Genomic DNA, 24,789 nt, shown 5'->3' on the forward strand with positions numbered 1-24,789 from the left:
CTATTTTGAGGCATCCGGGTATGCTTCATGTGATGAGGTGTACAGGGATGCCAGAATAGTGCACTCATTATCTCAAAAACTGTTTTGAGACAGCAAGTTTCTTGCACAGATGCAGGCAGCTATTGCAGGATACCACCATATCCTGAAATAGCACCCACCATGCGGACATAGCCCCAGAGTCCAGAAAAGAGCAGCAGCACTAAGACGAGGTTTAAAAAGTAGGATGTATGAGAAATATTGAGTTACAAAAAAAGGGAGTGGGTGAAGTCTGAGAAGACAAATTGGATAAGGAACCTGCTATTAGTCTGCAGTAGGGAGAAAGTAATTGCCAATGCACACTGATACAGTGGCGTCCTTGGCAAGAAGGTGGGGGTGGGGGGGCTTGAAGGCTCCCCAGAAGGCATAGAGTCTTGGCAGACAGTGGAAGTGTGGGGGCAATGCTCCCCTAGCCAGCCCTTCATAGCCACTGCAGGTGAAGCAGCTCTGCCAGATTCAGACCCTATAAGCAGGGCTGCTGACATGGAGAAGGCGGGGAGAAATGGTGCTGCTGTAGGGGGCCCACTTTCACCCTAGGCTACAGTAACCCTAAGCTGCAGCTGGCACAGTCCCGCTGAGGGCTAGCCCCGTGCTCCTCCTGTTCTTGCCAAGGGCAAGCTGCTCTGAGCCTCACTGTGCCCTAGCTGGGTCGGGCGGCGGGTCGGGGGGGGCTGTGTAGTCACGTGCTCCCTAGCCCGAGTGCGGCAGTGGGGCGTGGCTGCTGCCCTGCCCCCGGCACTAGTCCCACACCGCCCTTTGCGAGGCCCCGCCCCAAACTAGCGACAGGGGACAGGGTTCGTGGGGCCGCTGATTTGTCACTCTCCTGCCCACCACCGCCGCCCCCCCCCCGGCACTGTGCGCCTCAGCGCCTGCGCCCGGCGATGTCCTTCACCTCAGGCGTGGCGCCCGGTCCCTGCGCGTGCTTCGCGCGCTGCCGGGTCGCCCCACCGGCGCCACTTCACCCGCCCGACCTGCCGCGCTGGGCCGGATTTTGGGGGAGGGGGGGCGGCTGCCATCACCCGCCGACCCGTCATCCTTCGCGCCGCCGCAGCAGGGGACACCGCTCTTCTAGCCCCTCCCACACACACCGCTCCGGCCGAGTCACGTGGTGGGTTTGACCGCGTGTCCCGTCTCTTAGCAACGCGGGATGGCGGCGGGCGAGCAGCGAGGTCGTGAGTACCTGGAGCGCTACAAGATCCCGGAACTGCTGCACAACCTGAGCGCGCTGCTGCTCTACCACCGGCCCGGTACGGGAGGCGCGGCGGGCCCCGGGCAGCTGGCAAGAGCGCGCTGGGGGGCGGCGGGCCCACGGGGCTCCACCACCCCGGCCCGATGCTACCGGGGCAAGGCGCGCAGCAGGGGAGCCGGGTCCGCGGCTGCGCTCAGTACTCGGCTGCAGCGCCGCCCCGTCCAGGTGGTGGGGGCGGGGCTGGCTGCAGGGCAAAGGAGTCAGTGGGGTGTTGTGCCCCGCCCCCCCCAACTGCCGCCGTGCAGTGCGCGCGTGCCCCTCTGCCTCCAGGATACCGCCCTCCGCCGGAGCTGAGGGAGCTGCAGAGCGTGTGAAAACGTGCTCTGATTGCGTCCTGCGGTCTTACCCGCCTCGCTTGGAGCTTGTCCTAAAAGTAGAGAGCTCATTGGGACTTGGTGGCCTTTTCCTTGCCCTTTGTGCAGCAACGAGTCCAAAGGGGAGCTTGGTCCACGGGTAGGGCTCAGAGGCATTACATAGTAGTCCCTCGCTAAGGTCAGCTATTTGCGAGACCTTGGAGGGGTGATCAGCCTAATTCTGAGCTGCAGCTCATATCACAAAAGGCACATGGTGGGACAGGGCCGTTTTTGATGTGCTTTTCTTTTTTCTCCACCTCGTGGTATGTGCCCTAAGGTAGGACCTCTCACCTTGCGCCACCCCCCACTTCCAGATTACCCTGCACAGTCGTAGGCAAGGTTCTCCCACGCATCAGCACCACTACTGCACTTTTTCATGTATAGCTTCAGCATGTCCTTTACATGCTTCCACCCACTGCTAGCAGCCTTCTGTCTTTCCTCCAATTTGGAATGCAATCTGTTTTGGGATAACCAGTCTACCAAAGTCGTTGCTGAATGGTATTGGCTTCAATGGTGGTTATGTGTGACTCTTCCAGCACATTAGTGTTCATGTACCTATCCTCCCCCGACCTATTAGTATTCATCTAAGGCAGCATTGATATTGTTCAACTGTCATCAGGTGACACGTATACACGTGAAACCAGTGTTGGAACAGCCACTGTACCCTTTACCTTGGAATAGATGGCCCAGTTCTCAACATCCCTTTGTCTCAGACAGGCAAAAGCAGAGCTTGAACACATCAGAGATGGTGCTAGATTTCCACCTTGATGATGACTTTAATGAGAAGATGACTTCCCCCATAAGGGAAGTGCTCCATATTTTCCAGCAGCTTACCCTTGACTTCAATAGACGGTGCATGAGATTGTCCTGCTAGTGAAGGTTGATGGAGCACCTTGATCTTTTTGATATTCAGTGAGAGGCCAAGAGTGTCATATGCTTCAGCAAAGGTACTTCAGATGGTCTGAAGAGCTGTGGGAGAAAAAGCAATAATCAGATTGTCAGTTTACTGGAGCTCTATTAGTGAGGTTGTGGAGGTCTTGCTTTTAGCCTTCTGTCTTCCCCTTCATTCTACAGACAATCTCAGAAGCTTTCCATCAAGGGGTGAAGGGTCATAGCAATGAAGATGCAGAACAGGCAATGCTATAATGAAGGTGACATGGAAATGACTAACTCGTATTAGGACAAGTAATCACATTGCAATATTGCAATCTGTTTTACATTATTTGCATTGAAAGTACATCTAGAGCAAGGATGGGCAACCACAAATAGTGGGGGAGCTGCATGAGCTCCACAGCCCACTAGGATTCCACTTCCAAGCCCATAGCCTTCCTTTCTGTCCCCTTCCTCCATGCACCTCTCTTGCATGCGGACACTGGAGTCTTTCATTTACATACTTCTTCCCCTCCCTTCCACTACTTTCAGAGCACTGGAATTACAATTCCCATTCCTTCTCCTCCTTCCTTCCCAGAGCTGGAACAGCTGATTTGCAGTATTCCAGCTCTGGGAGGAAGCATGAATCATGCAATTAGTAGCTCTTCCCAAAGTGCTTGGATGGAGGGGGAGGTATATTAAAAGCTGGGCTCAGTGCACAGAAGGTGCTGCCTAGGGGGGCAGGGGCAGGCTCTACAGGCCAAAGGTAGAGCCCTCATGGTCAGGTGCAGCTCACTAGCTGCAGGTTCCCCACAACTGATCCAGAGCATGGACTTTTGCCAATTATTGATGTAGACTTTGATACATTTCCTTATTCAACCCAAAGGCTGAATAATATTTTTACACTCACTCTCAGCATATTTAAAAGCCCAGAAACAGAGCTGAAGCCTTACCTCACTGCCACCCTTGAAGAGTCTTTGCACGTAGCTACAGGCTGGTGAGAATGCAGCTGTTTTTGTTTTTTTAGGTCGCATGTAGTTCTGTATAGATTGCATGTTGTCACAAGGGGCATGAGTATATCCAAATTATTAGCAGATTGAAGGTTCCCCCCAACTTTTAATAGATAATCAATGATTTTTTTTTAATTACATTACTGCCTACAACCATAAGACAGTGGTACCTTAGCTGTTAACATTAATTAAATGGTTTCTTAAATTGTCCATTTCTTTTAATGAAAGAGCTTTTCCAAGTATGTTATATTTCCAAAGAACATCATGCCTCTAGAGTGCTTTACATTTTGCAGGAACCTGCTGGGTCTCAAATTTTATTAGTGGCATTAAGTGAGATTTTCACATTTAATTCTTTTTTTAGAGTTACTTCATTAAAAATCAGAGAAGTAGCCGTGTTAGTCTGTTTCTTTGAGAACAAGTAGTAGTGCTGGGGCACCTTATAGCCTATCTGAAGAAGTGGGTCTGCTTTTATAAGGTGCCCCAGGACTTCTTGTTCTTAAAAATGAAGGTTCATGTTTACAAAATCACTTTGCTGTTGAATTCAGTGCAGCTTTGCTAAATAATTCTGTGGGCCTTGTCAGATAATTTAGATCTGTCTCCTTTAGGCTACGTCTACACTAGCCCCAAACTTCGAAATGGCCATGCAAATGGCCATTTTGAAGTTTACTAATGAAGCGCTGAAATGCATATTCAATGCTTCATTAGCATGCGGGCAGCCGCAGCGCTTCAAAATTGACACAGCTCGCCACCATGCCGCTTGTCCCGACAGGGCTCCTTTTCGAAAGGACCCTGCCTGCTTTGAAGTGCCCTTATTCCCATCTGCTCATAGGAATAAGGGGACTTCGAAATAGGCGGGGTCCTTTTGAAAAGGAGCCCCATCGGGACGAGCTGCGTCAATTTCGAAGCACCGCAGCCACGCCCATGCTAATGAAGCACTGAATATGCATTTCAGCGCTTCATTAGTAAACTTCAAAATGGCCATTTTGAAGCTTGGGGCTAGTGTAGACACGGCCATAGTGTACATAGGGTCTCAGTTGTAAGTTAGTAGTTTGACCCACTGCCCTTTTGCTAGGTTCTAGAGGATAGTCTAAATACATTTATAAAAATAACTCAAAGCAAGTGTCAGAATTAAGTGACTGATTTTGAAAATTTTCATTTTTTGTTATGTATACCATGCATGTCAAACAAAGTGTAGTAACAGCCACACAAATGAAAACTGATAGCTTTCAGGCGCACCAAAGAAAATGTGCTTCTAGTGGAAAGTTGTAAGTATTAGAGACTCTGTTTTAGGTATTATAGTAACAGAGAGTAAGCTGTGCTAGTCTATACACTATCAAAACAAAAAGCAGTCAAGTAGCACTTTAAAGACTAGCAAAATAGTTTATTAGCTGAGCTTTCGTGGGACAGACCCACTTCTTAAGTCTGTTCTGGTCTGGCTATGGTCTGAAGAAGTGGGTCTGTCCTACGAAAGCTCACCTAATAAACTATTTTGCTAGTCTTTAAAGTGCTACTTGACTGCTTTTTGTTTTAGGTATATTTTATATTTTTTCAGGTCTTGTTTGAATTTACTATTGTGATGTTAATTGAAAATTTAATAATATGAATTTTGTTTTATAATTTTATTAGTAATTCATAAATTGTGAGAAAAGATACACCTAGCAGTGAGGGAAGAAATAGAAAAATGCATGATAAAGCAATCCAGGAAGAAAGCCAAATCAAAAAAAGCCAAACATCTCAAAGAAAACAGGGGCAGATGGCTTTGCGGTGAACATGCAAAGCCTGGTGTCAGGACACCCAAATTATATGGCTAGCAGTGCTCTGTGTTGTCAGTTTCATCATCTCTGAAAATGAGAACAAAAAAAGCAGTCAGATAGCATTTTCAAGACTAATAATTTATTAGGTGATGAGCTTTCGTAGGACAGACCGACTTCTTCAGATCATAGCATTACCAGAACAGACTCAACATATAAAGCACAGAGGTTCAAAAATTATCAAGGTTGACAAAAATTGATAATTTTTGGACCTGGGTGCTTTTATATTCAGTCTGTTCTGGCAAGGCTATGAGCTGAAGAAGTGGGTCTGTGCCATGAAAGCTCATCACCTAATAAATTATTTTGTTAGTCTTTAAAGTGCTACTGGTCTGCTTTTTGGTTTTGATAGAATACAGACTAGCATGGCTATTTGTGTCTCTAAAAACGAGGATAACCTACCACACAAAGGAAAGTCATGAATTACCAACATAATGAATGAAGGGGTTAAGATTTGTGACTGAAAGGAGCAACAGCAAGTTAGTTCAAAGTAGTAGTATCTGAGGGAAGTGGAGTTGCAGACTCAATGAATAGGGCTGAGATCTGATCAGCACCAGCCCACTGGCAGAATGCCCCGATGCTGTGTTACTAAGGGTGTAAGCAAGTCTAAACATTTCCATTGTACAGGCTTTGCCTTGTCAATCTTTGTGACCGGGACTGAATGCTACTTTGGTTGATTTTATGTATTTCCCTCTCACCTTTGTGCAGGATGGTTACAGTGAAACCCTTCCTCTAGTAAGAGAGTCCCCTTTCCCCCACCCACTTCCAGTGGGCCACAGAAAACATCACAAGCCAACATTTTTCTCCTACATAGAGGAAGCAGGGAGAGGCGCCCTTTGAGGCTTGCATTGTCACCCTTCCATGCACTACTCCTCCAGACTTGCTCAGCTCCCCCTCCTCCATGCTATATCCAGGTTCCCCAGGCCCTTTGAGGCTTGCACTGTCCCCATCCATGAACTTGCCCCCCAGACCCTTTGAAGCTTGCACTGCTTCCCCCCCATGAACTAGCCCCAAGGTTTCAATACACTGCCCCTGTACTCCCACCCCTATAACTGCCTCACCCTCCTCCACAGCTCCCTACCTGCAGCTGCCCCAGGCAGCTACCCCTCTCCACCTTCGCCCATGTGGGTTTCAAGGTGGTTTTCCCTGCTCAAACTTTTCCCCCCTTCCCTCCATTTTATCCTTTTCCTGTCTCTTCAGCCTCAGAGCAGGGCACATCATAAGCACCTGGTTGTCCTCTGTAGAGCCAGATGACCACCCTCCTCCTGCTTCTACCAACCTCTCATATGCAGCAGCTTGCTCTTGGGAGTTACTTTCCCATCTCTACAGTCTCTGGGCTTCTTCCATGCAAAATCACTAATGACAACCCAGTCCCCAGAGGGCTCGCAGCATCTGGCACAAACATCCATACCCTATCCCAGATCTTGAGAATCAGGAGATGGAGTTCTTTGTGGAACAATGACCCACCTTCTTTGAAGACTTACCTGGGATTTCATCTAGTCAAGTTGCCTTATTGCACTTCATCATTTTGGACCTCACTCAGGGTAGGAACTGTTGCAAGATTGTCTCTAGGTAGTTGCTGAGGAATTTGGTCAAGGGATTCTAGGACCACGGTGGATGGATGAGTCAAGAACTCATAGTACTTCCTCCAGCGAAAAGCAACGGCTTCATTGTCTTTCAAGAGTTAGGTACCATCCTTTAACCATGGAATCCATCCCCTGAGATCACTCAGTCCATAAACAGCTTTGGTAGCATTGAAGAAACCTTTTGTATCATTGATGTCTGCAAGATGCCAGAGTTGTCACGCCTTCTCACTCCACCACTGTTTTTTCGAAGTTCTAGTTTTACAATGGACTTCTGCCTTGGCTTTGGCATGCACTTCTCTCTTTGTTATGCAGTTGATGTCACTTTGCCAGGTCCTAAAGGTTTCTTTTTTGCCTTAATTAGGAATTCAATTTCTACATCATTCTCATTAAACCAGTCCTGATGCTTCCTGGACTGGAAGCCAGTAAGTTTGTCCACAAGCTCCAATGGCGGCAGTTTTCGATTGACCCCAGTGTTCTTCCACATCTTCCGGGCGTACTGTCGGCAGTTTCCTTGGTAGCGCTATCTGGAAGTCACCGTCTGATAAGGTCCTTCGAGCCTTGTACATTGATCTTTAATTGGATCAGTTTCCTCTGACTTCTGTGTGGTGACAATCCAAATTGCCATTGTGGATTGAATAAAATGGCGATCAGTCCAGCAATCACCAGACTGAGGATTAACTGATAACTAGATTACATTTGTTTTTATAGTTGTATATCTTCAGTGAATTTACAGGGCTCGAACAGCATAGATAAAATCAGAATACATTCTTCTGTACTGTAGTTCACTGTTTTTTCATTTAAAAATATACACGATCAATAAAATTTCATTTTAATTTTTTTTTTTACAGAAAGACCAAGAGAGTTTTTAATACATGCACTGGAAAGAGTCAATCTTGCAAAAGTAACTGATATGGATTATCCTTATCTTGTGGATGAATCAAATCTGGATGCCATGTTTGAAATGCTGGATATCACAAGCCAAGGCTATATAACTTTAGTACAGTACAAAGGAGGTTTGTCTTCCTTCCTTAACAGTTTTAAATTAAGATAGTTTTTTTTTTGTTTGTTTACTTACAGATGAGAACTTTAACACAGCACAGAGCATTTAAGATACAATAGGCAAGTTTGTTAAGAAGATAGTTTCATTAAAGAAATTTAACATGTCAAAATTAAGCACAGAGAAAAGTTTAATTTACTTATTGCAGAACTATTGGGGTTTTTTTTTTAGTAAAATAAGTGAAGCACCTTCCCCCAATCTTGTTCATAATATTTGACCAATAGTCTAAATACAGTATAATCTACATTAGCATTGGCAACTTTTTTTTTAAACCAGCTAGATCTTTGTGATTCAAAAAAGTAGTAAATATATTTTGGGTGTAAAATTAAACTTTGTGGGTTTGTAGCTAAAGTTTTAAAATGATTCTTTTAAAAACCTTTGTAGCTCTTGAAACCTTGGGGCTAAGTACTCAGAATTTGGCTTATGAAGAAGATGCATCTATCACTCTGGAAATATTCAAGAAAGAAGTGTAAGTAAAGCGACATTTATATGCTTTGGCTTTATGTGAAGGAGATAAAGATCTGTAGTTAATTGTGATCAAATTCTTATCTTAAGCTCTGTTAAAGTAGTATGAAAAAAGCAATGATTTTTAGAATCAGATCTTAGATCTATGAAGTCCTCAGTGTTTCAGCTGCTCAACTTCAGTTTGACCGTCAGGTACTTGTCATTGCCTTAACATTCATACTTAGTGTTAAAGAATAAAGATGTCACTATAAAGTCAAATTTAAACTAGACGTGATTGGATTAAATTTTGTTTCCCTTTCAAGATAGGTCATAGCAAGTAGTTAACAGAATGAAGAGAAGTTTAAAATATAATGCTTATAGAGTACCATGGGGAGCACAAAAAAAAGTTTGCAGTTAAGTTCTGAAAGTGATTGTATTTCCATGACTAGGTCAGGTATTCTCCTATTGTTGCCAATGTTCTCTCCAAAGTGTACTTCCATTGACTGCTTAGCAACTCTAACTTTGTCATCTCTGAAAGTAGTCTCCTTGAAAGATATATGTGGAAATGATACTTGCATTAAAAAATTACCAGTTGACAGTGCATTTGAGAAAATAACCCAAATACCAGAAATCAAGACTTCAGAGAATAGAGCAGAATAAATATGTGCACCTTGGTAGAACAGTCTAGTGATAGAGGGGTAATGCCGGTAATCTCCTCATATGCACAGGAGTAACATCTGTTTGACTGCAGTGACAAACCTTTCACTTAGTATGAACTGTTTGAGATGGTTTACTCAATCCACACAGGTGCATAAAACATCACTATTACATAGTTAAACCTAGTACTAAAACAAACAGTCCTGTAAGCACCTTAAAGACTCACAGGATTTATTTGCTAGGTAATGAGCTTTTTTGGGTAAGCATGGTAATTTACTACTTTTAAAAAATTAGAACAACCAATACACCAGCAACAAAGATGACAAACTTTTGTATGGTTTGGACTAATATTTTAAATCAGGGCTCCGTGAATTCAATGTAGCAAATGATCTGGCCTTGGAGTTTGATGTTAAAATTCTGACATCTTCATTTAAATATCCTTAGCTGTTGTGAGGCCAGAGAACTTTGAAAACACAAACTGAGCATAACCAATGCAGTATCACTCGCATGCTTACCTCCAGATACAAAATCAGAATAATTAACTTTCTCCATTCATCTTGAACTCCTGTGGACTATTGATATCAAGTGTGACTGGAGTCCCAGGGAGCCACACTAGAGTTACACATTTAGGGTGAATTGCAAATAGTGGTGCACAGTCAATTCCTAATGGTGGATATTCCAATACTTAGATTTATCAAATCAGCACAAAAACACTAGAAGCCAACACCACAGTTCCCTTACTTAAGCAAACCAGCCTTATGCCTCCACTCAGGCACCAAAGTAAAATATGATTAACAAAAATCCTGTTCATCATGTAAGACCCTGGTTACATACAGACATGAATACAGTTCTGAGATCAGATTCATAATGCAAATGGAGAACTTGTAGTTACAAAGAGTTTTCAGAATTCGTGCATAGTTTAAATCCAAAGTCCCTATTCAGGGTGAATCTAGGCAGGCATGGAAATATCAATCTTCTGACTAAAAACTTCCCTTGATGAATTTTAAGCAGCTCTGAAATAACAAGGATCAAGACCCCAGAGTTCTCAAGTGGTCTCTTGACCCTGCAGTTCTGGATGAACAATAGTCTTTGAAGTAATCTTCTATTTCCAAAGCTGGCTGATAGTCATCCATACAGATTAACATAAAATCATTGCCACCTAAGAGATTAACATAAAATCATCCACCACTCTCAGGTGATTTGCTATGCACTTCAAAGAGAGCTTAATACAGTATGAACAGGAATCATTTGGTTACATTGTTAACCTCTACAGGTATAGATGTAAATACACAAAACTACAAATATTATCTACCATTATTCCCCTGAAAGTTGAATTTGGGTCATTGACTCTGCAAGCTGCCTAACCCTTTTCTGGCTTTGAATCATATTTTGTATCAGATTTGTTGCAATTATATAACAGTGGTAGCAACAGTGGTTAGCATTCTAATTAGAATATTCCAGTATTTGTTAAACTGGTATTTTTCCAGAGACACAAATTGAGCATTTCTACACAGAACTTGACATTTTGCTGCAAGCAGGTGACCAGTATTTTGTTTCCCTATCTCTGTCCTATAGAATCCTGTAAGCACCTCTGTTCTTTCTCTACAAAGGCAAACTACTTGAGATTCCACAGATTTAGGCAGCAGGAAATTAGGATGCCAGAGCTGGAGTCCAGTTTACAGCCAGCGATCAGGAGAAGCTATGGGGTGGACTAGCAAGCAGGGCATGCTGAACAGTTACATGGAGGCCTAATGCCTATTGAGCCTGTACAAGTTGCCCAGATCCCACGCATATATTTGGGAAGGGAAGAGCATACAAAAAACCCTTAAACATGATAATTTTACATGAGTAGCTTCAACCTCAGTTGGGCTATGTGTTTGTGATGGGGATACAGAATTGAAAAAGTAGGCTACTTTAAAATGAAAACTGGATAAGTATAGCACACAAGTCCATATTTACTTCCCACATATGATAGAGAAGAACTATTGTGGTTTGGAGATAACACCACTATATACTGAAATCTCACATGTAATGAATAAATTATTTATAGTGTGTTTACAGAACATCTAATGAGATTTTTTTTTCTATAGGAAGAAGTTGTTGCAGGAAAGCTGGGCAATATATCAGTCTTAAGCAGCTGTCTGCTAAAAATAAAAATTGTTTTAAATTGCCTGTGGACAACTATCATTTCACTTACCTAAAAATAAACTTAGTGTTAAAAGAGTCCATAAAACATTGAATTATTTCATGCTGGTTTAAATAACCAAACTACTTATCACACCCGAGGAACATCTTTTGAGAACAGTCTTTCCAAAAATAAATTCAAAAGAGTAACGTTAGAAAGATGCTGTATATGTACATCTTCCCTAGCAAGAATGTTTGGGGACCACACAGAGGGCAATAAAATGAATTGTTCTGTGTCTGACACTTGTTGGTTCAAAAAAAAAAAAAAAAAAAAAAAAAAAAACACCACCCATTTAATACAAAAGTTATTATATATGCAATAAAAAGCAGTCATTATGGCACTGAAAGTTTATTTTGAAGTCAATTTCTTCTTCTAAGATTGGGAGGGAAGGGGCAGCGAGTTATAAACAACCTGGGGAACATGCCCAAAATTTAACAAAGCCATTATTTCCAAACAAGTAATTTGAAATAAAAAATTAATAGTGATCTCAGTTGCAATGGTATTTTTAAAACAAATTAGCTAGTCACAACATATGCAAGGCCTGTTCAGAATATTTTTAAAAGAAGAAAGGATTTGGAAAGTCAAAGAAGAGAACCACTCAGAAGGTTCCATAAACAAGAGACTTCGTTTTAAAAGTTAACAAGATCAGAGCAAATAGAACATCAACACATGCTCTCTCTGTTCCATAGCGCCTGCCCACACATTTAAGTATGCAATGCCCAAGTGTGGGAACTTATGTACATAACTGTCCATCTACCAAAATCAGAATGCACCAATTTGAATGGACTTTTCACCATTGAATGCAGTACCATATATTCTGCGTTCCCTCTAAAGTGCACATCTGTGCAGCCACACACAAGGGCTGTGCAACAACTGCCTCATGCACATACAGATGAGTGGGAAGAGTGGAAGCCGTGGAAGGATTGTGATGGCAATTTTGGGGAGCCTGGAAAGTGCAGGCCTGGAAAAGAGAGAGGTCTTTCCACCAGCCCCAGCTCTGCCTGGGGCAGCAGTAGAGAGGAGATGCACATCTCCCCAGCTGCAGCTGGGGCTGCAGCAGGAATGGGAGAGACACGCCTCTCCTCTGGCATCAGCTCTGGCCAGGGCTGATGCAGAGACAGGAGGGATACCCTTTTAATTGTCAAGTTAGATGATCTACATTGCTAAAGAAAAATGTGTGAATGAGGAAGTAATCTTGTCAGGCACAGCTAAAATAAATGATGTATTTTTCACTATTTCCTGGTTATATATATTTTGTGCCTCACAAAAAAAACCCACACACAACAGTCCTGTAGCACCTTAACAACTATCATTGTGTGTCTGTAGTGCATGCTCATTCTTGGTCTTATTGAAGAGGATATTGCTTATTTTTCCAAGAAAATCTGAAATTGCACACATTCGTTTTAATAAATGTGTTGATTACAGATCACTATGGGAACCAGATTCAAACATTCATGGCTTCTTTCTTAAATTCCATAGGCGTTTCTGGGAATGGGCTGGATACACCAAATTTGAAAATTACTGTCATACAATAGGTTGTTGCCATCATGTAGCAAATGATTTATAACAAACTATGTCACCAAGCAAAAGTTTAGTCAAAGTTGGCAAAAGCCTAAATTCTCTTTTTCCCCCATGAGTTAAGAGTAAGGTGATCTTACAAATCTATTACACTGCATCCCATGTGTCTGTTACAACTGGAGTACATAGCAACTTGAGTTCCCTTTTCACTGCTACAGCTATACAATCAAACTTTTCATCATTTCACCAGTTTTTAACTCCATGTTCCTTGTTATGTCTCTAGGTGTCAGTTTATTTTTTAAAGTAATTTTTTCGTTGTGTGTTATATTTTGTGGATATAGGGATTGTTCGGTTTGGGGGGGGGTGGGGGGGATGAGATGTAACTGCTAGACAAACCATTAGATGCATTACTGAGTTGTTAACAGAGATTTAGTGTTTTTACATGCCTGTCCGACCCTTCAGCTTCTGGAATTGTAAGGTCACAGCCTGTCTCTGTGTGACTGAAGAATGTGTTACAAAAAAGTCTTCTTCTGGAAATTCCGAGCACATACTGGACTTGCAGAAGGATTTACTAGAGCCAACAGATTTCATTAAAAAGTATAAACCAATGCATAGAAAGCGAAGAGTGATTTTTCTCAGACTTGGGGTGCAGAAACAGATGCTTTAGCTTCACAAAGCATGGACTCTAATAGCCAATGAAGTAATTATGAGACGTGTGATTATGCATGTAGGTAATTACATAAAAACATGCAGTGATGTGTATAGGAATTTATCTATGGCAATTTCTCAGAAAACACCTGAACAGAAGTTCAAGTAATGTCCCCTCAAGTGCTCTACTGTAGGTGACAGGTTGCCCAGAGCTGCAGATCAGCACCTTGCAAAGCCGTTCTCCCACCCCCCGTCTTCCCCATTGAGCTACACATGCACAGCAGGTGGCTTGCGCTGCTCTGACCCAACTGTGCTGCTCATGCAGCTCAACCCGTCCTTTTCAGTTACTGTCTAACTGCTCTCAGTGGTCAGAGCTTCAACAATCTCTCCCTCAGATTATCACCTCATAGAATACTTCACACATCTCTCGGCATTCACTCGATAACGAGTAGGACATCTTCATGTCACCCTCCTAGTTGAGTTCATTGATGGCTGATCAGCCCAATTCTGGAGCTGCAGATTTTATCATAAAAGGCACAGATAGTGGTAGCTGTTGGAGGGGCACAGGGCAGTTTTTGATGCTCTTTTCTTCTCTCCTTGTCTGCACTGCAGTGGGACCTCTCAAATAGCGCCACCCCCTCACAGATTACTGTTCCCCACTGGGGCGGTCTTGGGCAATGTTCTCCCAAGTGTCAACACCAATGCTGCACTTTTTCATGTGTGCCTTCAGCATGTCCTTATATTGCTTCCACTGGCCCCCAACAATTTGTTTTGTGAGGTGCTGATCAGACATCCAAACCATGTGACCAGTCTAACAAAATTGTTTATGAATGATTATGACTTCAATGCTGGTCATGTTCAATTCTTCCAGGATGCTAGTGTTTGTGCACCTATCCTCCCAAAAGATATTTAGAATACTCCTGAGGTAGCGCTGATATTGTTCAAATGCCTTCAAACGATGCTTGTATGTTGTCCAGGTTTCACATGCATATAGTAGCGTTGGAACACCCATTGCATGATATACAACACACTTTGTCTGGGTATAGATGTCCCAGTTCTCAAAGACCTTTTGTCTCAGGCAGGCAAAAGCAGAGCTTATACAGCTCAGACAATGCTGGATTTCTGCATCAGTGTTGACTTTAAACAGAAAGATGACTTCCATTTCCTTCAGTTCTCCATCAACTTCAATAGAAGGTGCATGAGATTGTCCTGTCAGCAAAGGTTGGTGGAGCACCTTCGTCTTTCTGACGTTTAGCGTGAGGCCAAGATTCTTGTATGCTTCAGTGAAGGCACTTCAAATGGCCTGAAGGGCTGTGGGAGAAAGAGCAACAGCCATATTGTCATCCACAAGCTGGAGCTGCACGATCGAGGTTGTGGAGGACTTGCTTTTAGCCTTCAGTCTCCTGAGGATGAAAAGTTTCCTGTTCATTCTATAGACAATCTTTGTACCATCAAGAAGCTTGGCATCAGTTTTACTGTAGTTAGCTCAATAAGGTGTTAATGGTTTCCCTCATTTAATTTACAAAAAGGAAAAAGAAGAGAGGAGCTTCTTCCCCTGAGGGGACTTGAGCCTGACTTAGCCACTTAGGAGCAGCACAAACTGGACTTTCCCATTCAAAAAAAAAAGATAAACCAGCACAAAAAAATAAAAATAGTCAGAGAACAATGTGTCAGGCTTAACAAAAAAAACCATCAGGGGTGCCGAGAGCCTATGCCAGTATCAGACAGCCACTCACCATGCATTCGGTGCTTGGGGAAACCCATATACCACAGAAATGTGACCATTGGTTCTTCCCTCCAGGTGAGAGCCAGGAAAGAGAGAGCACCCCACCTCAGGACGATATTATTTGGTGAGGCTTTATAAGCCTACTGACACACAGAATGCCTCCCAACCATGACAAGACCCAACGCAAGAGAGAACAGCCTCCCCGCTCCCCAGAAAAACTTCTAAAAGAGCTTCTCCCTCGTGTTCCCTTCCACCTTCCTCCTCCCCAAGAAGCAGCAAACGAGAGAGAGTGTACTTCAGGGACCTCTTACCAAAGCAGCCGTCAGAGACTCAGTGCTAACGCCAGGACTGGTTCATGCTTCCTTGGTGCCTACAGAAGCCAAGGAGCTCTCCATGAATGTGGCAGGCACCACCTGAGGATCCAGCACCACACAAAGCCACAGTGCCACACAGGAAAGCAGCTCACTTAATTAAAACATCAATGGCTCTAATAGAGCAGAATGCTCCCAAAAGTAAGGCAGGAAGCAGCAGATAATTTGACCAGACACCAGCACTCCTGCCCCACATCTGCAGCTCTATCACCTCAGTGTGAGGCTCTTCTTAAATACTAAAATCTCAAATGGTCTCACCATGGTTATTTACCTGACGATGACCAGATGACTGCATTTTCCTCATGACGTGCACCACGAATGAGGTCATGGTCATACACATTCAGACCACATCAAAACCCCTGGTTCCTACGTTAGGCTTACCCCCCCCTGCACCTTACCTACGGCAGCGGGCATCTTGGGAACACAGACTGACACAGACGCTGGTCCTCAATTCACTCCACACTGACAAGAGGCAGCTCGTCTCCAGCCCAGTCCCTCCGTCCTTCACATGGGAAATTCAGGAGGAGGAGGAGGAGGAGGAGGAGGAGGATGGACAAATTCAACAGAGACCCAGATTCCCATACACTCAATGTGTTCCCAACAGGCACTTCTCCATCAGTGTCAGATGATGTGATCATACCATCTGATACATGCCCAACAGATGACCTTAAGAAATCTCAAGAGGTTTTTCAAAGAGTGACAGCAAGCCAACGAGTCTCCAAGAAGTACAGGAAAAACCACCATCATCTCTTGAAAAGTCTGCACCCCACATTATACAGAAAGATTGCCTTACCTATTGTTGAGGCAATTATGGAAACATCCACCTGCATCTATTCAGCCTAGGAGCAAGAAGGCAGACAGAAAATACTTTGTTCCCCCGAAAGATATGGAATTTCTGTTCACACTCCCCCTGGCAAACTCCGTGATAGTAGGATCAGCACAACAGAGATCCAAAATCCACTGCATTGGTCAGGAAATCAAGTCAAGAATCACAAAATATTAGACCTCTTCATCAAGAGAGTCTATTCTTCTAAACTACAACTGAGAATTGCAAATTACAAATAAAGCCCCCATTTATGCAATTTGGGCTTGCATGTGACTTGGAGTAACACAAGTTGAAATCATGATTGGCACAGAGCTGGGAACAAGGCACTCCCAGCTCCTCTCCACTGGCAGGAGCTGGGAAACTGACCAGCGCTGCTATGCTGGTCAGTTTCCTGGCTCCTAGGAGTGGCAGGGAGCCAGGTAACTGACTGGCGCTGTTGCCTCCAGTGCTACTCCTGTGAGCCTGGGGGGAAAAAAAAAAAAAATCAGACGTAAGGGGCTGCCAACAAAGGGGCTTCTTGCCCAGAGAACCACGTCTACGCTGCTTGTGTTCTGCTGTGAATATGCAAATAAGTCCTAATTTGCATCAGCCAGCCAGCCAGCCAGCCAGCCTAGACGCAGCTCAAGAGCCCACCTTTCTGCAAGAAGAGTTTCGCACACCCTGGTGGATGGTTTCTTCATATTCGCACATCCTATCACCAAAAGGCTCTCTAAGGGCCTCCACAATGTATTCCCACCTCACAGCACCCCACCTTGCTTACGGGACATGAATCTTGTTTTGGATTATTTGACCAGGCCCCCCTTTTGAACCGTTGGCGCTGTTGCACTACCCCTTCGTTTATGAAAATCTGCTTTTTTTAACCTAGCTGTCACTTCAGTAAGGAGAGTTGGTGAACTCGGGGCCCTATACAGTTTTTTTATATATATAAAAATAAAAAAGTCACACTGAGATCTCATCCAGCATTTTTACCTGAAGTCCATACACCACACCACATGAATGAACCCATTGTTTTCCCTACCCTTTACCCCAAAGTCCCAAGCCTCACCACAAGACACAACCCTACAAATTCTCAGTATCCAACAAGCATTGTATTTTTCTTTGGACAGAACACAAGCATTTCATAAAGCTCAAAGACTTATTTCCATTGCAGAACTCTAAAGGGGGACACCCATTTCATCTCAGTGTATCTCGGAGTGCATACAGACATGCACAGTTAAGCGTCAGACCCTGGCCAATAGGCCATTACATTACAGACCATCCACCATGAACACATCCTACTCAGGCTACAGCGGCTTCCACAGCCTTCTGGAACTAAGTTCAGCTAATAGACATTTATCAAGCTATGACATGGTCATTAGACCACACTTTTGCTGAACATTATGCCATATTACCACAACTCGCTTCTGATTCAGTGGGGGCTACTGCAGTTCTCCACCACCACCAAACAGTGACTGACTCCTGTCATCCAGATTGAATACTGCTATCTAGTCACCTACAGTGGAGCACCCACAAGGACATCACTCGAAGAAGAAAAGTGTTTTTCACTTCATGCAGTACCAACTGTTCTTTGAGATGTGTCCCCATGAGTGCCCTATGACCTTTCTCCCCTCTGCTCAGAGTCCTATTTACTCAGGCATAGAAGAGGAAGTGAAAGGAATGGGTTGAGCCATGCGAGGAGCACACTCAGGCAGGAATGGTGCGAGATGCCTGCTGCGCATGTGCAGCTCAGTGGGAGAAACTGCTCTGCAAAGCTCTAATCTGTGGGTCCAGGCAATCCATCACCTACAGTGGAGCACCCATGTAGACACACATTTTGGAGAACAGCTGTTACTGCATGAAATGAGTACCTCCCTTTTCCTTTTTGTTTGCAGAGCAATAAGCTGATAATTGTTTTATTTCATTTTGCTTGAAGCCGATGTAAAATATATATCAATCTTTGCCTGGTTAAGGCTATCTGAAACAATTTTAGCATATGTACTGTAAATGCAGTTTCTTTAAGAGTCTACTGCTGAATGATTTGAATACTGTGACTTTCAACTCTGAATATGATTTTTCATGTTTGTTTTCCTTTAAAACATTTTGCTATTTAAACAAATTGATTAAAATTAATTTTTCCTTAATTTTACCAAAGTCAAAAACCTGCTACACAGAATTTGTTGAATAGATCTTAATTTTCAATAGTAAATAAAAAAAAAAAATTAAGGTGATGAGATTTTTTACACTACCCCACTTCAGTTATGCAACAGAATTCCCTTTTTGTAAAACTCCATTCATACAACCTGAACAGGAGTTAGGTGCTTTTAACACTTACCATCACATGCAATAGCTCTGTTGTATTTATGCTTGACTAAACAGATCCTGAAACTGGCTTTCATTTTTATGGGTTAAGGTAATAAATATAAGAGCTACTCTTGCATTCTGTCAGACAGAATAATTGAATGTACACTGATAATTGATTTTAACACAGTCTTAATATTCTGCTCCTTGATTTGAGTGAGTTATTTATTTTGATGGGGAATAAGCTATCATTTGTCTTTTTCATGTTGAATCATTACACTAAGACAATTTTTATTCCTTTTTAATTCTTTGAGTAGTGATTTCTAAAATGCCTAGATGAAGTAATTATCTCTATTGTAAATTTTAAAAAACACGTATTATAGCAAGTTTGTTTCTACTAGTGGCACACATTACCTCAATATTAGCATACAAAAAATAATTCTGCACAGGGGTGGACAAATTAGAGGGAACAAGAATATATACATACTTTACTCCATATTACTCATTAAACCATAAAAATTCTGCTGCCTAAATCATTATTTCCCTACAGCCACTATTAACTAAATAACTCACTATTCAAAAAGGAACACATTCTCCATGCTAGATTTGATCTTGCTGTCCTCTACATGTCTCTAGGGTGGGAGCAGCATGACAAATTAGGCTGTTAGATAAACAGTTTTAGCTAAAATTATACCAGGTTAAAAACCAGTTTGGTATTTCAAATGATCTAAAATGGCTATGTATAATGCATAATCTGAATTATAAAAGATTAAGGCATCAGGCTAGATCAAATCAATATTTTACAGAGATGTACTAGAGGGTCTTTTTTTTTTTTTTTTTTTAAGAACTAATATACAGAAAAGTGTATTGATATAATAGCTTGACTTTACTTTTATTCAGATAAATAACCTAGAACAGATATCTTAATTCTAACCATTTTCCTAGACAATATTTACTTATTTTCCTGTATTGGGCCAGTTTGTTCTCAAATTAAGTAGAATCTCAACATCCTGTTGAGCTAATTTGTAAACTCCAAGTTCATTTAGCACTGCTGTGGCAGAGGGCTGGTTTGGATCCAAGATGGTTCCATTGTCAGAGGCAGAATGTAGTGCATCTTTCAAAAGCAAGGCAGAGCCAACATTCAGATTCAAGATAATGCAGGCTTCTTTTATGCTATAAGAGGAAAAATGCACACTTTAGAGTCTGAAATGAAGAGTTCCCATTTCAATTTCATGTTACAATAGCATATATTCAGTCTGAGAGTTGCTCTTTTTTATAAGAAAAAAAAAAAAAGGATCATCCCCTTCATAAATACTAAGATGAGCCTCCCCATTCTGGGGAGTTGGAAGGACAAAACCTGAACTGATAACCAAGACACACATTTCTGTATAGCCAGCACCCACCTTCGTATCTTTATTGTTTTCAGTGAGACAAATGTGAGTATAATCCCCTTGCATTTGTTCTTTTATCTTTGGTTTCCCATGCAGTAAGGTAATAAAAGCCAATACTAATATTAAAGTGCGAAAAAGTACAAAGTTAATCAGGAAAGCAAGATGAGCTACCTTTTCATTCAGTATACTGAAAGAGAATATGATATACAGGTACAAATGCAGGCATGAAAGATGCTCATTTGTACACAGTGTACAAAGTTGGTACGAAACTGGATAATTGCAACTGAAATACAAATACCTTAGAAATTGGCTTACTTACTGTTTGAAATAATTTTCCGGCCTTTTGCAATAGTGGGAAAATAAAGGGAAAAGATTCCTAGACATGTCAAACTGAAGTTGTGCTGCTCCTCCTTCATTGAAGTGATTAGCCAGAATAACCTACATATGTATGCAAACAGATTAAGTTACTTGCAGTTTTCATTGTCACAGCAAATATCATTAACTACAGACACTTACCTCTTGATAGATGAGCAGATCCACTTTCTCGGCAAGAATTTGCCAGAAGATTTTAAATAGCGAATAGCAGAGCTGCTGTTCTAACTGCAGCAATCGATCTCTTAATGTCAACAACAGTGGGCAAGCTGTACTGGATAAGGACATTACTGCCTGCTCTGCCTGGGATGGCAAAGATAACCACCTGAAGAAACAGATATACAATACTATGGTACAGTGAAATTCTTCACAGGAAAGCAGTAGCAAAGAAGCTCATCTTTTTTTCAAAAGTTCACAATCTCATCCATTTTTAGTTGTCTTAGGTTTCTGCTCTCTCCTTCCTTCCTCAAATCTCACTGAAAAATCCAATCAGTATTATGGATTAATATTCTACACAAAGGTAATTAGTATTATCTAACAACAACAAGCCTACATTTTAGTTAAAGAAATGTAAGATAGGACACCTGAAATAAAAATGACTGCACATGTGTAGAAGCCAACCAGAAAAGGACATTTATTTTTAGAAAGCAGCCTATCAATTTTACCCAAGAGCAAGCTTTCACAGCTTTATTAGGGCTTCTTGAAAACAGAGGTAGTCCTTGAAGCTCTATAAACACTAGTTCCTTAATATTCCTAAAAGAAACAATTAAGGTCAGATAGCAAGTGAGAGTCAAAAAATTTCTTTTGGGGGTCTTGCTACAGTGTGCCTCCACTATTATGCAGGACTATGGTTTAGAAAGGCACAGTCTAGTTTAAAAAAAGTAAGGATTTGTGAAAAAATACCAGAAAACACTTTCCAAACTATATAATACATCTCATTTCATTCCCAGAACTAGATTTTAACGTGAGGTTTTTTGCTGAAGGTCTTAAAATTGTTTAACAAATTATCAGAAGTCATTAGGGGAAAAACCCACCTCTCTTTTTTGTACAGTTTTGCAGCATCTTTGACTTCCCTGAAGACATGATCTACTTGGCGGGTTAACATGTCATGTTTTAGACGTTCTAGGAGGTTGATCATGTCATCAAAGACAGAGCTTTCCATACAAGCTAGCTGTCCTAGCTGCAGCTTACTAAGAGCATTACTGTCTGCACAAACCTCCAGGGCAGCCTGCTGAAGCTCCAAGAAAAACTACAGGAACAAAACAGATTTAGATATAAAATACTAGAACCAAAAAGGTTTCTACCAAGCTTTTTTTTTTTTAATTGGTACTTCAACATACATAGCTTCCATTGATAATATTTCTCTAAGGCTTTCATAAACTAGCAACTGTTTTCGAAGAGAAAGGATTTAAAAAAACATCTGGTACCTGCTTCTATTGTCCTCAAATGAGTACAGAAGTACACGGTCTTAAACCCCATGGTGGAAATGGAAAGCTGTTACATCCCATCTGACTTGAAAACAGTACTAAAAACTTAAAGAACAAGCTGAATGTTCAAATTTTCTTCTGGCCTCTGAGATACAGGCTCCTAAGTTCCATTTTCAGAAGTTAAGACCTGGATAGCACTTAAATTTTAAAAAAATGTTCTCTTTAAAAAAAAACGCAGGTAAGTTTCTGAATTAAATTCTGTAAAAGACAGAATTAAATGGAAGTGTACATATTATGATGATAGCAGCTAGATACACTAGATCTAACTGAATTTCAACATTTCTAGGCTTAAGTAATTTATTTTAATGGGCATGCATTAATGATGTTACATATACAAATATAAAGAAACAGGTTAGACTTGAATTAGAACTCTCTACTGCAAACCTCTGAGGACATGGAGAGGCCCCAAAGAGGTTACAAGGGCTATTCTGTCGCCCCGATATTTCATCTCAGGAGGTATGCTGCCTGCCTGGGGCCCGTATCCGAGACGTTACGGAGGCATTGTTGAGGATTAATCAGGCCCTCTGACTACTATCCCATGCTTCTCATCCATGGGGGCACTAATGATACTGTGAGGTATGATGATGAGCACGTCAAGAGTGACTTCAGGGCTCTGGGGGCACGGGTGAAGGAGTGTGGGGCGCAGGTGGTATTCTCCTCAATCCTGCCTGTCAGTGGTAGGGGCCCAGGCAGAGACAGGTGCATCCTAGAGGTGAACGCCTGGCTTCGAAGATGGTGTCACCAGGAAGACTTTGGCTTCCTCGACCACAGGATGCTATTCCAGGAAGGACTGCTGGGCAGGGATGGTGTTCACCTTTCGAGGAGGGGAAAGACCGTATTTGGACACAGAGTGGCTAACCTAGTGAAGAGGGCTTTAAACTAGGTTCGACGGGGGCAGGGGAGCCAAGCCCACAAGTAAGTGGAGAACATGGAAACCTGGGTGATGGGTCAGAAATGGGAGGCAAGATCAAATCAATATCTTAGATGCCTGTATACAAATGCAAGAAGTATGGGTAATAAGCAGGAAGAACTGGAAGTGCTAGTAAATAAATATAACTATGACATCATTGCCATCACAGAAACTTGGTGGGATAATACACATGATCAGAATGTTGGTATTGAAGGGTAGAGCCTGCTTAGGAAGGACAGACATGAAAGAAAGGGGGGAGCTGTTGCCTTATATATTAAAAATGGACACACTTGGACTGAGGTGGAGATGGACGTAGGAGATGGACGTGTTGAGTGTCTCTGGGTTAGACTAAGAGGGGTAAAAAACAAGGGTGATGTCCTGATAGGCCTCTACTACAGGCCACCTAGCCAGGGGGAAGAGGTGGATGAGACTTTTTTTAAACAACTAACAAAGTCAAGCAGGGCCCCAGATTTGGTGGTGATGGGGGACTTCAACTATCCAGCTATATGTTGGGAAACTAATACAGCGGGGCACAGACTATCCAGTAAGTTCTTGGATTGTATTGGAGACAATTTTTTATTCTAAAAAGGTTGAAAAAGCTACCGGGGGAAGCTGTTTTAGATTTGATTTTAACAAATAGGGAGGAATTGGTAGAGAACTTGAAGGTGGAAGGCAGCTTGGGTGAAAGTGATCACGAAATCAGAGTTCACAGTCCTAAGGAAGGGTAGAACAGAAAACAGCAAAATAGAGATAATGGATTTCAGGAGGGCAGATTTTGGTAAAAACTCAGAGAGCTGGTAGGTAAGGTCCCATGGGAAGCAAAGCTGAGGGGAAAAACAGCTGAGGAGAGTTGGCAGTTTTTCCAAATGGACATTAAGGGCCCAAAAGCAAGCTATCCCACTGTGTAGGAAAGAGAAAGATATGGAAAAAGACCACCTTGGCTTAACAAGGAGATCTTGCACGATCTCAAAATAAAAAAGGAATCATATAAAAATGGGAACAAGGAAAAATTACAAAGGATGAATATAAGCAAACACAAGAATGCAGGAGAAAGATTAGAAAGACTAAGGCACAAAATGAGCTCAAACTAGCTACAGGCATAAAGGGAAACAAGAAGCCTTTTTATAAATATATTAGAAACAAGAGGAAGACCAGGGACAGGGTAGGGCCATTGCTCAGTGAGGACGGAGAAACAGTAACAGGGAACCTGGAAATGGCAGAGATGCTTAATGACTTCTTTGTTTCAGTCTTCACTGAGAAGCCTGATGAAGGAATGCCCAAAATAGTGAATGTTAGTGGGAAAGGGGTAGGGTTAGAAGTTGAAATAAAAAAAGAACAAGTTAAAAATCACTTAGGAAAATTAGATGTCTGCAAGTCACCAGGGCCTGATGAAATGCACCCTGGAATACTCAAGGAGCTGACAGAGGAGGTATCTGAGCCTTTAGCTATCATCTTTGGAAAATCATGGGAGACAGGAGAGATTCCAGAAGACTGGAAAAGGGCAAATGTAGTGCCCATATACAAAAAGGGGAACAACAACAACCCAGGAAACTACAGGCCAGTCAGCTTAACTTCAGTGACAGGAAAGATAACGGAGCAGGTAATTAAAGAAATCATCTTCAAGCACTTGGAAGGTGGTAAGGTGATAGGAAACAGCCAGCATGGGTTTGTAAAGAATAAATCTTGTCAAACTAATCTGATAGCTTTCTTTGCTAGGATAATGAGCCTTGGGGATAGGGGAGAAGCAGTAGCTGTGGTCTACCTAGACTGTAGTAAAGCATTTGATACAGTCTCTCATGATATTCTTATCAAAAAACCAGGCAAATACAATTTAGATCAGGCTACTATAAGGTGGGTGCATAACTGGCTGGATAATCGTACCCAGAGAGTAGTTCTTAATGGTTCTCAATCCTGCTGGAAAAGTACAAAAAGTGGGGTTCCGCAGGGGCCTGTGTTAGGACCGGTTCTGTTCAATGTTTTCATCAATGATTTAGATATTGGCATAGAA

At 42.3% G+C, this 24,789-nt stretch overlaps 2 protein-coding genes across 6 annotated transcripts in view; one reads left to right on the plus strand and one right to left on the minus strand.

Annotated features, from left to right (window-relative positions):
• The first annotated feature begins 920 nt into the window (after positions 1-920).
• EFCAB10 (EF-hand calcium binding domain 10) lies at positions 921-19,461 on the plus strand. The gene is made up of 4 exons (XM_075016663.1): positions 921-1,283; positions 7,761-7,925; positions 8,354-8,438; positions 11,161-19,461. The coding sequence occupies exons 1-4, from the start codon at positions 1,184-1,186 to the stop codon at positions 11,201-11,203; spliced, it is 393 nt and encodes a 130-aa protein (XP_074872764.1). The 5' UTR covers positions 921-1,183; the 3' UTR covers positions 11,204-19,461.
• The window catches only part of RINT1 (RAD50 interactor 1), a 34,934-nt gene continuing 18,589 nt past the window's right edge, over positions 8,445-24,789 (minus strand). For 4 of the 5 annotated variants that reach the window (XM_075016616.1, XM_075016651.1, XM_075016643.1 and 1 more), the window contains 4 exons: positions 21,419-21,633; positions 20,529-20,709; positions 20,332-20,450; positions 11,588-19,794 (listed from right to left, as the gene is read on the minus strand). In XM_075016616.1, coding sequence (XP_074872717.1) covers positions 19,578-19,794; positions 20,332-20,450; positions 20,529-20,709; positions 21,419-21,633 — 732 coding nt within the window. In that variant the 3' untranslated portion in view covers positions 11,588-19,577. Of the gene's footprint in view, positions 10,230-11,587; positions 19,795-20,331; positions 20,451-20,528; positions 20,710-21,418; positions 21,634-24,789 lie in introns of those variants that run through there. The other variant, XM_075016625.1, reaches the window with a different exon arrangement.

This window comes from Carettochelys insculpta, chromosome 1 (genome assembly GCF_033958435.1).
Source record: "Carettochelys insculpta isolate YL-2023 chromosome 1, ASM3395843v1, whole genome shotgun sequence".
NCBI lineage: Eukaryota > Metazoa > Chordata > Testudines > Carettochelyidae > Carettochelys > Carettochelys insculpta.

Coding starts and splice junctions, on each gene's coding strand:
- EFCAB10 (XM_075016663.1), top strand. CDS start 1,184: ATGGCGGCGGGCGAGCAGCGAGGTCGTGAGTACCTGGAGCGCTACAAG. Junction 7,926..8,353: donor TTTAGTACAGTACAAAGGAG/GTTTGTCTTCCT, acceptor AAACCTTTGTAG/CTCTTGAAACCTTGGGGCTA. Junction 8,439..11,160: donor GAAATATTCAAGAAAGAAGT/GTAAGTAAAGCG, acceptor TTTTTTCTATAG/GAAGAAGTTGTTGCAGGAAA.